General features: G+C 33.1%; 3 protein-coding genes across 3 annotated transcripts in view; all 3 read left to right on the forward strand.

Moving 5' to 3' along the window:
* LOC123697854 (protein lozenge-like) overlaps nucleotides 1–2788 on the forward strand; it is a 39531-nt gene extending 36743 nt beyond the window's left edge. Inside the window, exons 5-6 of the mRNA XM_045644413.1 lie at nucleotides 1022–1153; nucleotides 2089–2788. Of these exons, the coding sequence (XP_045500369.1) occupies nucleotides 1022–1153; nucleotides 2089–2612 (656 nt within the window). The 3' untranslated portion in view covers nucleotides 2613–2788. The remainder of the gene's footprint in view (nucleotides 1–1021; nucleotides 1154–2088) is intronic.
* A 2652-nt stretch (nucleotides 2789–5440) lies between these two features.
* Nucleotides 5441–15281, forward strand: part of LOC123698106 (SET domain-containing protein SmydA-8) — a 542384-nt gene continuing 532543 nt past the window's right edge. The window contains exon 1 of the mRNA XM_045644704.1: nucleotides 5441–5661. The gene's annotated coding sequence lies outside the window, so the exon portion shown is untranslated. The remainder of the gene's footprint in view (nucleotides 5662–15281) is intronic.
* LOC123698123 (pre-mRNA-splicing regulator female-lethal(2)D) lies at nucleotides 8035–13495 on the forward strand. Its single transcript, XM_045644720.1, has 5 exons — nucleotides 8035–8174; nucleotides 8295–8522; nucleotides 11321–11445; nucleotides 11858–12185; nucleotides 12579–13495. Exons 2-5 carry the CDS (start codon nucleotides 8330–8332, stop codon nucleotides 12836–12838), a joined length of 906 nt encoding a protein of 301 aa, XP_045500676.1. The 5' UTR covers nucleotides 8035–8174; nucleotides 8295–8329; the 3' UTR covers nucleotides 12839–13495.

Genomic DNA, 15281 nt, shown 5'->3' on the forward strand with positions numbered 1-15281 from the left:
TATTATGAAACGTTCACACCAGTTAGACGTTAACGAGTGTACAAGTGATTTTATACTGTTTTTGGAGAGTGATCAGTGAGGTGCTATATTGAGTAAGGCAATGGGATAAACGCAATGTACCTAAACGACAAATGTAGATATTTGATGCATCCGTTTCATGAAAAAACAATTTTGAATTGTGAATATTAAATACAAAGCTCTTTTTAAATAGACATAATTTTTTGGTGGTGTAGGTACCAATACAGATATTCAGTTATATAATGAATGCTCCATAATCCAAATGAATAACATTAAAGTACCTTTAAATCAAAATATTACAACATCAATTTTCGAAGGTACCTAGGTAGGTAGTCTTTAAACTGCTGATTTTTTTTTTTTTAATAAAGCCGGGCCATATAATATACTCTTCTACGTAATAATCATTTGAATAAGTCTACGCCTATGCCAATAATCATATTATTAACACAATTACTGTCTAAAGACGTGCTAAGCTCGTGTTGCTACGTATTAACAAAAACGATAATGTTTTGTACGGCTAATGGAAATCCCTAACGTCAATAATTACCTATTGGTGTATAACTATTGGACCATTAGTGACAGGTGATAAGACTCTTATGTTTGGAATTATAATTCCTCTAATGCATAATATCATTGGGGTTTTCAGGTACCTATAAGTAATTACTAATTAATCTGCGAACGTAGGAAAGCTACAGGTATACGTATGACAAGGATTCCACTCATCACATAAAACAATCAAAATTTTATGATACCTATTAAAAGTAAAATGGTGTAGATAGATTACATTCGGTCTTCAGTAAGATGGCATGATTCAATTATTGTGAGCGAAAACGAAACAACTGTAGTCAATTCTGGCTAATTAGCCAATATAAACGTGTCGTTCTCAGAGCGCTTTTAGCTCTTTAGCTTTCTACTTATAATATCATTGATTCCTAAGCAAATTTTACCTATAAAAAGTTAACACACAACATAAAAATAAACTTATTTTAAACCAAATTCACAGAGAATACTGGCAACATTCTGGGTGCGAGCGAGTGGAACACCGGCTACCCGTCCACGGCGACGGTGTACCCGAGCTACGCGCCCTTACAGCCGCCGTACTATAAGCCGGATCCTACGATACATATCCCTACGGGTAAGTTATATGACTATTATTTATTTGCCTGACTAAAGTTAGGGTATCTATTGCAGGCAATTCACAGATTAAAAATAAGATTTATCCGATATAAGTAACTCGTAGGTAGTATAGTTAGGTATAATATTTTAAAAGTTTTTTTTTTACCTGAAAATAAACTCAAAACATCATACCATTGCATCAGACAGTTATTTTCGGGTATTCGGGTAAGCGGCAAACGCGGCCTTACTCCGGACACGCTAAATACATATTATGTTTAAATAAAGATACTTTTTTTTTTAGTAGACACCAAACTATAATATAAGTTATCTAGTCCAAAATATATAATTTCGCTTGTTGTCATTGAATGTATAAAAATAAATTAATAAACATGACGTATCAAAGCATAAATGGCATTTCCGATATTTATCTCCGGCTTAGACTAGTTTTTACGTAGGTAACGCAAGGTGTGGAAAATACGTAAACTCTCAACTCTGCAATCGTACTGACAAGTCTAATAGCATTCCCCCACTTAATATGTAGTATTAGATGATGTATAACGGGTTTTCCCTTGTGATAGGTTATGGGGCATGGTCATATTTTACTTAATGTTTTAAATGTTCCAATTTTTTTGCGGCAAGCAGTAAGTTAGCCTTCTGATCTCTATAAAATAGCTCCGATACATGTTTTTTTTACAAATAACTTAGTACTATGCTCATGGGGTGTCCACTTTACCAACGCTCAGGTGCTTTAAAAGCGCTCTTAATATATCTATTTTAATAAATACCACTTTTTATTAATAAATTATGATAACTTTTTTCCAAACTTACAACCCTTATAGCCACATTTTTAAGCAGTATAGCCATATATCTATATATTGTATAGACCACTCTCTAAGCTAAAAGAAGCGTACGTCAAATGACAAGAAAAGCAAATAACCGTATTTCTCTTTCCAGTGTTACCAGAAATACCGCTCAGCCATTCGGACTACAGCGGCTTCCAATCCGGTAGCACGAGCTACGTCAAGGGCAGTCCGACCACCAGCGGCAGTCTCACAGACCTCAACACGTCCGCCATGGCCGCCCAACGCTACGACACCATGCCGAACAATTACTACAACTCGTGGCCCGGCAACAGTTACAACTACCAGTACAACAACATCAACAACAACCCCGCCTGCATACAATCCCACACGCCATACATCAACCCCAACCCGCAGATGATCCTCCCCAACCTATATTCCACAGTCAACCAAAACCAAATACACGTCCACTTACACAGCTCTGCGGATAAATACAACTTAGAGCAGTACATTCCAAGCGAAATAAAAATAAGTGACATTGATGGCGGTATTTCCATCACCACAGAGCTCCCTGGAAGTGGGGAAAATAGCGGGCTAGTACAAACGTGCGATACTAGCGACGACGTCAAACATGGCTTATACGCGGCCTCAAACCAAGAAGTGTGGCGGCCCTATTGACAGTACGCTACGTTCCCCGAGAACAATCAACATTCCGTTGTACATATTGTGATATAGTGAACTCAATTCTAGGTAAATTGTATAATAATAGAAATCGATTAATGTTAAACATTAATAAGATTGTAAGTGTTAATAAATGTATTTATAGAAATTAAATAAATTAACATATCAAGGTTTAATTACTTTTTTTTCCATCCTCATTGCAATTTACAAAAATAGGCACATCCCGCAACCTTTCACTGTGGAACAACAGCCAGATTAAATTTTAAGGAAAAACAATGTTTCAAGGAAAATTAATATTAATTATGGCAACACTGATTAACTATAAGCAAAAATTAACTAATTAGCAAGCAAATAAGTGCATTATTATTTTCGAGAAAAAATGGAGATTCTTCCATCCTACATTTCTACGCTGATGAGATGATGATGATTGATTAATACATTAACATCATGTTATAAAAATATCTTAGATTACAAAATAAAAGACAGATGGAGCGTTGCCGAACTAAACCGAATAATCACCGAATAATTTATCGTCATTTTCCTTGTCATTTTCAATAAAGCTATGTGTGCTGTCATTTCGCCGCTGCACTGTATGTACACGGTGCTTCTGTGTGCGTGTAATGTTGCCAGATATTGAAAAATTTCCCAAATTTTTCCCCGACTACGGAAAAAAGAGGGTTATGTTTTTCGAGTTTATGGATGTATGTATAATATTTATTTGACACGCCCTGCACTATAAACCGTTGGACCGATTTTGAGTTGTGAGGTTTCATTGCAATGATCTGAATTATTATGTTAGTGGCGGTAGTGACGTAGGCTATATACATAAATGAGAAGTCAAGTTTTAATTTTTATTTAAATTCTTTTATTACATAAAGTACCTGCCTACTAAAGTTATATTATATGGACAAAATAATTGTATTCAATTTTTTATTAAATAAATTACATAAAAAAAGTTTCAATATTAACTATAGGTAATAATTATATTATTTTTTATTTTTCATAATATATGAATACGAATAGCGGTAGTTTTTAGTCGAGAATACGGGACATTTTATTTTCATCATATCCATCATGGAGTTCACATAAATTAAATCGCTAACGAAAACGACTATGACGTTTTTAAGCTTTATAAAAGTAACAAAATAATGTATTATGCTTATTAAAATAATCTAATAATGATCATGAACCTTTAGTGCACTATACAAATAATCACATTCACGATCGAAAAATCCAACAGCATTACCCTGAAGATCTTTTAACCATTTTACCGTTTTACCAATAAAAATGGCAAATTCATTTTCAAAATACTGGCAACATACGTTGAAGTTTTGTATTCCTTCATATCTGTAAAATTATTATTCGTATTAAAGAAATAAATCAGCCAAATAATCTACAGAAAACCTGTGAAACGATGTTTTATCTTTTTTTTCGTTTTCGGGAACAAATTTTACAGCGTTTTATTATCACAAGACGGCATTTTTTTACTAAAATTGCAAACCCTTTTTGACGTATTGCATGACACTTTATGCGCTATAATAGCACTGGTGCAGCGACGTATTTGTTTTTGATTTCGTATTTTCTTTGACAAGGGCGACGGGCGGTTATCATGCTCCATCTGTACTTTATTTTGTAATCTAAGAAAAATATATAATATGACATTATTTTTATTAGACCTTAAAATAATTGAGCATTTTTTTTTCTTTTACTGAATCAGAAAACTTTTGATATCATCACTACATAGTATAAACACAGAATACATAATAGTAGCTAAACGCTACAGAACGGACACTCTCCGCCTCCCGCCAAAATTAAACACTTACCTCACCCCGCACGATCAGACATGTTATGGTACCCATTTCCCCGCAAGGACGATACCAACGACGTCTTTAGACGAAACGCAACGAAGATTGACAACATTAATCAAATTGACTTAAAGCAATTTTATTATTTTGGATTTGTGATTATCGTTTTTCGTAGAAAATGGTTAGATATTGTGCTGTTTACGGATGTATTTCATCAGAAAAACGCGAATTTTTTTTTACGCTAGTCACAAATGTGCCAACCATAAAGAGTTTACACACACATTTGCAGTCTCTACAGTGTGACTGTCAAAACTATAATTTTGTATGGAGTGTCCGGGGTGTGGTATAAAACAAAGTCGCTTTCTCTGTCCCTATGTCCTTTGTATGCTAATCTTTAAAACTACGCAAAAATTTATAAGTCAAAGCGGGCGAAGCCGCAAGCGGTACTAGTAAACTATATCGAGAAAAATAAAAATAATAATATTACATGAAATTAGTTACCTATGCATCTTAAAGGGCTGATAGACGTACGAACTTTAAAGTCGCGGTTTTAAAGTTCGCGTACTTACTCGGCTCGACGTCGGTGACACACGTAGAGCTTGGTCAGTAGCTTCTCGCGTGTCACCGATATCGAATGTCTCTATGTCATCAACAGAGGGAATTTTATGTTATTCAGGAATTAAATATAGACATTTTTAATTTAATAACCAGCACTTATTTTTAAGTAAATAGCATTCTAACAAAATAAATGTTCAAAAATTGAAGGATATTTTCTTTTTTACTATTATATTTTGAGGGTACTTTACAAAAAAAGAGCGTGTGCGCCGAGCCCACGCGTCAGGAGTGAAACTTCCTTGGCGTGATTCAAAGATACCTTCGCCAATATTCAATTATATTATATTCATTCATATTATTTATATTAAATTATATTCATAAAATAAAACTAAAAGAGAAAACGAAATCAGAAAAAGTGGGTGAAAAACTGGCTTAAAAAAGAGAGCGTTTATCCCAAGTAACTTTGGTGAAGGAGCTACGATGTAGAAGAAAGACTTGCGTAATAATTTAAGGATGCCTGAGCCATTATATGATGAACTTTTGCACTTAGTAACACCTATTATATCTAGACAGGCTAGGCTCGCGGCTCGCGGCTCGCGGCGGTGACAGACGTGCGAGCCAAGGCGGGCTTCGAGTAAAATTTCAAACATGTTGGATCGTCAACGAACTTACTCGACGGTTTCTAAGTACGCGTACTTGGGGTGACACACGAGCGAAAAAGGTCGTCGAGCCACAAGTTCGCGTACTTACTCGTACGTCTGTCAGCCCTTTTAGTCTGAAAAAAATCTTCCCAGCGTTTTTAATTATATGACCACCACTATATATAACTTTTAGAACATGAACATAAGATGTAGGTACCTAAATAAAGTAAATTAAAAATGAAATCCATTTGTTGATTGTTCAGTTTTACCTTGACAAAAAAGTTATACTGTTATGTCATGTCTGGATACAAGTCATTTGAGAAACAACAAATTACAATGTTACCCGTATAAGACAATCTCCATGACTTAATGTAGAAATGTACCTTTAACTTATCTAGTTAAAATATTAATGCCTCAACCCCCGGAATCACAGACACAATAGAAAATCTATTGCGTCGTGGTCTCATTGGGCCGCTCTTTGGTCAATGGGTTAATTATTAATAATATCCAACTTTACATTACACTCTTGTAACATGAAAATGTAAAATACTAACTTAATTAGATATTTATAAGTAAATGTAGAATTTATGCTAGTAAAGTAGCGATATTATCGCTACGAAACCAAACATAGAAACTGGTGACTCAGCCGTTTTTTATGTGTGTAATTGTTACTATATGTTAAATAAAATAAAATAACACAACACGTTTGTACAACAATTATCTCGTGGTGCTTGAAACAAACATTACATAAATCACATTGTGAAAAAAGTTTTAATCAATTAGATTTCGATACTTTGTAGTATGAAATATCTAAACAAAATACAAACTTATTCATAAGCCTTGAAAAAAACTCTTTTTATATAGGTATTGGTATTTTTCACGTATTTTTACAACCCAGAGTGTATGTAGAAATCAGAAATATTATATGTCAATTTTAGGTATTTTTAATTTAGTAGCTGGCATCCCCGTAGGCCGTAGTGTGTATCAGGGGGGGCACACTCAAAACTGTCATGTAAACGCATAGACGACAGCGACGCGGGCGATGAGTGGTATAACTAAAATTAAAAAAAAAGCCGCCATCTTGTAATGATGTGCGACTGTCATTGTCAACCATAGTTTTCAACTTTCGGACGGACGTTGATGCGATTTCGAGGTTATCTCATTTGTTTTTGTTAAATATATCTGTTTATCTTTTAAGTTTTTGTTTTGGTTAAGTTTTGTTTTGTTATTTTGTTACTTGTTTTATTGTTGTTAACTGTTGTGAACGTTGTGATCATGAGTTTTCAACGGAGGAGAAAACACGCTAGAAGCTTAGAACTTTTTAAAAACTTGAGAATCCTGCCTCTTGCATGTATTTATATCAAGGAAATTTGTATTTTCATAAAAAAACATCCTCAATATTTTAAAACTAATAAAGAAATTGGAAAATTAACAAGATATCCAAACAATTTGTTTTTACCGAGGCCTAAATTAACTTTGTACAAAAAAAAATGTTCCTTATATAGGTATTCAGATATTTAATAAAATCCCAAAAGACTTGCAAGGGGTTCCTCTTCCAGGATTTAAAAATAAATTAAATAAATACTTATTAGAGAATTGTTTTTACAACCTAAATGAATTTCTGTATGATATGAAAAATGTCTAAATAATATAAAATAATGATATTGATATTAATTGATTGACTGTATGACTAATGATTTATGTATAACCTAATTTTAAGTGACAATACTCCTGACTCGTATTTTTACTATAAATATCTAATCATTTTCATTCATTATGTCAATTAATAATAATTATTGTATGCTATGTAGTTATAGTAAAAACTAAGGTAAAAACATGAATGTTCCTTAATTCTGATCTTAATATCTTTGTATGTACCATGTTTTTATGCAATAAATGATTTATTTATTTATTTATTTATTTAGAACAAAAGCTTTAGTTATTGCAGTGACTGCACTGAAATAACTAAAGCTTTTGGTTTTAGCAGATTTTAGAGGTTTTAGCAATTGTATAGTATATAAATCTCAATTTCAATTTAATAAACGTGAATACCGCTAAAGAAATTGTTTTTTATTCTCACCCCTGGTTGCCCTCATTACTTATTTATTATTTACTCAACTTACAAGGCAACTTATGGAGTGAGAGTATGTTTACAAAAATATTACTAACGCCACAAAAAGAGTGTTGTCACGAAAACGACGCTTTTCTTGGTGTTAGTAATATTTTTGTAAATATACTTTCGCTCCATATCTGGTGCTAAATGTCGATATGCATACTGCATAGCTATATATATATATATACCCCTTTAAAGCATTAGTTATCCTACAAAGTTGCAGATGGCAGCACGTTCCATACATGCACTTATTACCACAGAGTAGCCACTCTATCTCAGTTATACATCCTTCCTCTATGGTGTGTATTTAAAATGGCGGCGTTGAAGTAGAAGTTTCGTTCATAGTTTTTAATTTCTACTCATATTTACTCGCGAGTTTAAAGTGTTAAAGTTTTACAAATAAATATATTTATGTTATATCAGATTATTATTCCTTACACAACCTGTAAGTATTTCACGACTGCTATTGTACCTGTTTATCTACGTCATTGTTGCAGGAATCTGATAACGGCGCCGAACTAGTACAACCTGTGTTCTAGAATTAACTGTGCTTATTTACTTGCAGTCCAGAGTGCCTCTTAACGAATTAGTGAGAGTGCAATGTCAGAGGAGTCAGACAGACATGGGGAGTCCGCCAGTGACGGCGTCGCAGGAGGCGGCGTCACTAACGTGGCGCGCGTGTTGTTGACCCCTCACCAAGTCGACACCGCGTCCGCGGACTCGCTTCGTACCGCATGGAGAAACCAGGACTTGTATATTGATCATCTCGAATCCTTGAACAAACAGTTGGAAGGTATTTACGAAACGATTACAGCGGCTTGGTAGTGTCACGATCGGCCTCCCCGACCCGCGAGTTGACGTGAAGTTTCATTAGTTCTATATCGACAATGCTTTAACTAAAATATCATAGTGCTATGACAAAATTAATTGTGTTTTTACAATGTTAGTTGTATAATATGTGGTAACGGGTGTATTTAGGTGGTTAATGAGATAACAAGAGGACGGTGAAATCCTGTGTAAGAGTTGCAAGTGGAGTGTTCTGTGGAAGTGTAAACACCATGTGGGAAGGTGCGATAGCCAGTGAAAAGTCAAGTTTTGTTCCATCTGTGTATAGTGCAGTAAAAAAATGTTACAAAGTTTTTAAAGAAGGCAGCATGCAGTCTTCAAGTTTTTGCCAACATGAAAAAGTAAATATCATTTTCTTATACCATGTAGTTGTAAGCATTCTGTCCACCATTATGTTGGTGGTATTAAGTTAAGTTTATTAACATTTTTATAAAAAAAGACCGCAATAATTATGTATTTATTGATCTACCTATTATATATTATGTATTTTATGATCAAAACTGTCTACAAAAACAATTATGGGTATAGATTCTGTTGCCTAAAAGAATATGTAGGTACCTATCAAACAAAATGACAGAATAAAAGGATAAAAGGTTGATTTATCAGGATGTTTTCCATGTATTTTATTCATATTTTGTTTGATAACTGAAGTTTTATTTACAATTTAGTAATTGTTTTGCTAAGTGGCCTTATATTATTAATGTAACAAAATGAAGAGAAAACAAATTAAATAAAAAAAAATATTCCTTCACTATTGCAAATAACAAACATTTGGTGTGAGAACTCGAAGAAAGAAATTTTAATTGTTATTGATACTTCTTGGTTGAACTTTATACTTTATAATACAAAACTACTAATGAATTACTTGAATGTGAGAATTTATCAAACAATAGAATGGACTATTGTCGGAGGAACGGATTGCCAGGTTACAGAATAAACCAAAAAAGTAGATTTACTGTTTATTTTTAATGCTCGATGTATGTAAATAAACGAACATTATATAGGTACCTACTTTATAATATACCTGCTTTATATCTGGTTACATTTTTCAATTATGATAAAGTGAAACAGGTTGAACAAACACAAACAAACCTTTGGTTAAGCTCTCATTTTAATCCCTCAGCCCCCGGAATCACAGACACAATAGAATCTATTGTGTCTATTCCCGAGCGGGCCGCTCGGTGGTCAATGGGTTAAGATACATAAAAAAGATATGATAATCACACATTTCAAAATGATTTTCAAAAATAAAAAAATGAACCAATGAATATAGTTGGTGAAGTATTTCATTTTGTAATCTTAATTAGAAAATATAAATGGATATAAGTATTATGTTAGATTATTTACATACATCAAACAGTTTCCAATTATTATTAAAGCTAATACATAAAGATAATGTCTACAATGTTACTTGATTATCATATTAACGTTTTTATGACTATTTGTTATCAGTCAGTGCACTCAGTCCCAATTAATTTAGGTATATAACCCTATTCTATTAATATCATAAATTAATGTTACTCTGATAAAAAAATTATTGAACCCATTTGGATGAAACTTTACAGTTATATAATGCATCAGAATATCACATGACTATAGTCATTTCTATAAATACTTGATTTTTGTCTGCAGCTAAAACCGCAGGGTACAGCTAGTAGAAATTAGAGCTCAATAAATTTAGCCTTTGCCAATATTGATTAACAAGAAACATTTTTAATTCCTTCCATATCCCTTATTACAACCATATAAATGGTGATTTTTGAAAAGTAGTCTATGGGCTACTTTGATACTGGGTCTACAATTATTATAATTCTAGACTTTATTCAAACTAGGATTAGCTTTACAAATTAATCAGATATGCACTTACAAACATACTTGTATTTATTAGGCAAAAAAACAGCTGTCATTTTTTGTTACCTGTATAATTTTGTTATATGTACTTACCAATGTTTGTTGAAACAAAATGTATATATTTTAGAACAATATATTTTGTCATCATATCACCCTTGCTTAAAGAAAACGTTTATTTATTCAATTAGACATTAAAAGTTTTATATAGGTAATGTGTTAGTAAAAATGAAAAACGGTCTAGTTATTGGCAAAAACAATTTAAGAATTTATATGTTAGGCATATCATACTTGTATTTATTATTATCAAGTGAAAACAAGACTGCTTTTATATAAGTCTCATAGTATGATTTGTAAAAAAGTATTTAATATCTTCTATTATATTATTGTTTTGATATAGATGATATGAGATATTATAATGTTTTGGATATTTTTCTTTTAATTATCTTACTGCTGCACTTACAAAGGATCTAAATTTAATTTTCACATTGAAATTTAACATTTTATATGTAACATTAGAATTCAGAAACATTATATGTCTCTCAATGATAAATTTGTAATATAATATAGAGCTCTAAGAAATTGTTAATTGCAATGGAGTTTAGCAGTAAAAGAGATTGTATATTGAATATTCATTCAGTCATTCATGTTTATTAATAACAAAATATAATACATATTGTGATGTGTAAAGTAAATAATATGTTGTAAAACTTAGTATTGTATGATTGTAATGATTTAGTTAAGGTGTTGTCGATTGCAACATTGTATTTTATGAGGCATAATATCTAACCTCAATTACTTATGTATAGTTGATATCTAGAATAATTGACACCTGGCTTGAAATAAGTTTAAATTAAGTTAATTATAATATTCTAAACTTAGCTCTACCAATTTCAGGCAGCTTGGAAAAGGCGAAAAGTATAGAAGACAGAATAAATAAGCAATATGCAGAATCACAACATCGCGAGAAGGTTCTTGTGAGGAGGCTTGCTGCTAAGGAACAAGAAATACAAGATTATGTAGTATGTTGCTTTTGTCACTACCAGTTTATGTTTTAGTATTTAGTTTTTATTATAAATTGTGTGAGTGGGGAATACTGTCCTTAGCTCTTAAAAAAGCAAACTTAAGATAATCACCAATAATTAATAACTCAGCCCCCGGAATCATTGTGTCGTTGTCCGATCGGGCCGCTCGGGGCTCAATGGGTTAATAATTCTTCTTTTTATGAAAGGCTCTAATTATTATATGTTGTAAAGTCTAAATTTTGGTGGGAATTAAAAATTGCTGATTTAATTTTTTAACAATTTCGTATTACCATTTTGAATTTATACAAATAGTTTCCTTTTTTAAGTATTCCTATAGAGAAATCTGACCGTCCCAATAATTCACTTTTTAAGACATCCATTAATGTTTATATGTCTATATTACTTTCAGAGTCAAATAACAGAATTGAAATCATCACACGCCAGCCTAAATGGGCGACCTTCATTATTGGACCCAGCGGTCAACATGCTTATTTTAAGGTTAAAACAAGAACTTACATCTACTAAGGCGCGACTCGAAGAGACACAAAACGAACTTTCAGCGTGGAAATTCACACCAGACTCAAATACAGGGAAAAAGTTGATGGCGAAATGTCGACTCTTGCATCAAGAGAATGAAGATCTGGGACGCATGACTTCCAGTGGTCGGATAGCTAAGTTAGAAGGTGACCTAGCATTACAGAAAAGTTTTAGTGAAGAAGTTAAGAAATCACAATCAGGTATAGTGCTTTTGGGACTCTTTCTACCAACAAAAAGTTATATTTTGACCGTTACCATCTATAGCTAGTAAGTTGGCTACATTTACCATATAAAATAAATAATCATCATACAGCAGTTCTAACAACCAATTAAAAAAAAACCTTCAAGATTGAAGGTCTACACTCACTACACAATGCAAACTCATAACGCATTACACAAATAAATATAAAATGTTTAGTTAGTTGCATTTATAATTTTATGGTAGTGATTTTTGAAAAATTTTAAAGTCTTTGTTCTAAATTTCATCTAACATAAAAATCATAATTTAAGAAAATATTCTTAGTCTCAGAGGGCTTCCACATACCACCATCTAACAATGTATAATTGAATAATCAATACCATTTATTTTACAGAATTGGATGAGTTCCTACAAGAATTAGACGAAGACGTAGAGGGGATGCAAAGTACAGTGCTATTTCTGCAGCAGGAATTGAGGGCGACCCACGCCACAGTGAACGGGAACCGAGCGTCGACCCCCGCGGACAAGCGGACGTACTCGGGCAGTGAATGTAGCGACACCCCCGTGGGCAAGCGGCGGCGGGCTTCAGTGCTCTCGTTAGACTATAATGAAGACGAGGAACCCTTAACTGTCACCAACGGTGAAGCGGACTAAATAGTGCTCAGTAACCCTGGATTGTGATCTGTGGCCGCATCAACGGCTGACTTACGTTGTACTCAAACAATCTTACAAGTGATTGATCAATTACATCACGTTGAAAGCTTTTATATTAGCTAATAACGAAGTGTGTTAAATTTACGTACTTTTATTAGAAGACAAAATTCTATACAATGTGTCATTACTATTGACTAATCGGTGATGATTGTGTCCATGTGGAATGATGAGAAACTCGTTTATTTGCCTTTACATGAAGTGGACCATGTGATCAGATTTAGTGAAATCGTTATGACATTGATTTTTTGATAAATATTCGAACAAACACTCAGATGACAATTTTATAATTTATTTATGTAAAGTGCATTAATTGAATGTGATAAATATATTAGAGGAGCCAATATTATAAGCAATAATAAACTTTTTGTTGCCAATATTTTATTGAATTGATGGCTTTATCTATTATGGACACCCAATGTTTAATGGTGATGAATTTTCCTGTGTTGCAATAATGTCGAAACATTAAGTCTAAGATGTAATAATTGCCGTGTTTTTATTGAATTTATGTGATTATCTACATAAAATGATTCTATTTTAAAATTACGATTGAATGTATATATAGAGCTATGTTAATAAACATATTACTGTCATCAGTTATTAAATGTTTTATTGAAAAAAATGTCTTTTAGCAACAGTGTGTGAGGTTTAGCATAAGTTGACTCCTAGTCTTTTAGTGGAACTATGCATGATCTAATATAACATCTAGATGATGGTTACTAGACCGGCGCAGTTGCCGTAGCCGAGCCGAACAAGAAATGTCTATTTCGAAATACGTTTCAATTTGGTCTGTAACAATTCAAAACAGCTTTAACTGGCTGACTTTTAACAATTTGCCGGCTATTCAATATAAAGTAAATTTTCATATTTTCTCCATCTCCATTCAACAATATATTATGTATACTTACCTCGAGAAATATTTTTGTAACATATTCCATTTATGCTCGTTCCTGTAGGTCGTAGTTAGTTCAGTTGGAACCTGTACTTGTGAGATTAGCTCATTTCAGATTTATCTTATTTTATTAACATTGATGATCCATCGTTTGTGGTGATACTAATATATAAGTGACAACAACATTACAGCACCTAGTCGATGCCGCAGGAATTTTTCCTGTTATCATATTTTATTCAGGCAGCTTATAAGTTACTAGCTGCACTCCGGGGATTCATCCGCATGGCTCAGCTTCTGTCGGTTTTAGCGTGAAGCCTATAAGCCTTCCTCGATAAATGGGCTATCCAATACCGAAATAATTTTTCAAATCGGACCAGTAGTTCTTGAGATTAGCGCGTTCAAACAAACACTCTTCAACTTTATAATATTAGTATAGAATTCAAACCGAAAACCCCTTGTTGAGAATTTTTACACCAGTTTCCTGCAGACAAACTTTTTATTCGTTATCTTACGCATAGGTAGTACACGTACCTACTATGTCTTAATATGCATAGAGCAATTGAAATACGTTATTACACATTGGTCAAGGAATAACAGCTTCCAAGTTCCTCTCATAGTCTAACATTAGTGCTGATTTACACAGGGTCAGTAACTGACTACAAATTCGAGGCAAATCAGGGCTGACCCGAAAAAAAACCCTGTGTAAACAGATTTGAAGTCAGTACAGAGGCTTGAAGTCTATGTAAACAGTTAAAGTCAGTCGCGGCGCCTAATTTCGGCGCCGCGACTGACTCGTCTACTGACCCTGTGTAAATCAGCACTTAATTCAGGCCATCTACCATATTATCGTGATTACCTCTACTTACTCTCCAAACAGGCAACACCGATTATGAAGAGGAACCCCCGATCATGGCGGCAAATACCGACGATCATTGGGACGACCGCGACGCTGACCATTGAGAAGAGGGGCCCATAATAAATTCTATTACTTAAATGATGAACATCATACGATTTTCTTTCTCAGCACTTTTTGAAATTTCTGCTAACATCGACTAGGTTCTTTTACGCGTATCAAGTCGAGAATAGAGATAGTAATATACAAAAATAATTATAATATCACACTATTATATTGAGTCTCATTGGTTGCGTAGATGTGATAAAATAACGTCATTTAAAATAGAAAGGGATATGTATATTTTTATTAAGGATATAAGTTCGAGACTAAATAAAAATAAAACAAAATTATATTAAAAAAATCATTTATTACAATCAATATTATGTCTATGAAGGCACCACATTAACACATCGGTGGGGGTTTAAATCACACAATAATTTGACTAGCATGTATAAAAGCCTTGAGAGCAAAAACAGTTGTAAAAAATAGCTCTGCATATAAATGCATGTGCGTAATAATCACAGATTTCTTACATAGTTTATAAATAATATATTACTCCTAAATACAAGTTATGGCAAATTTTCTTAGGACTTACTTAA

Source organism: Colias croceus, chromosome 15 (assembly GCF_905220415.1).
Source record: "Colias croceus chromosome 15, ilColCroc2.1".
Classification (NCBI taxonomy): domain Eukaryota; kingdom Metazoa; phylum Arthropoda; class Insecta; order Lepidoptera; family Pieridae; genus Colias; species Colias croceus.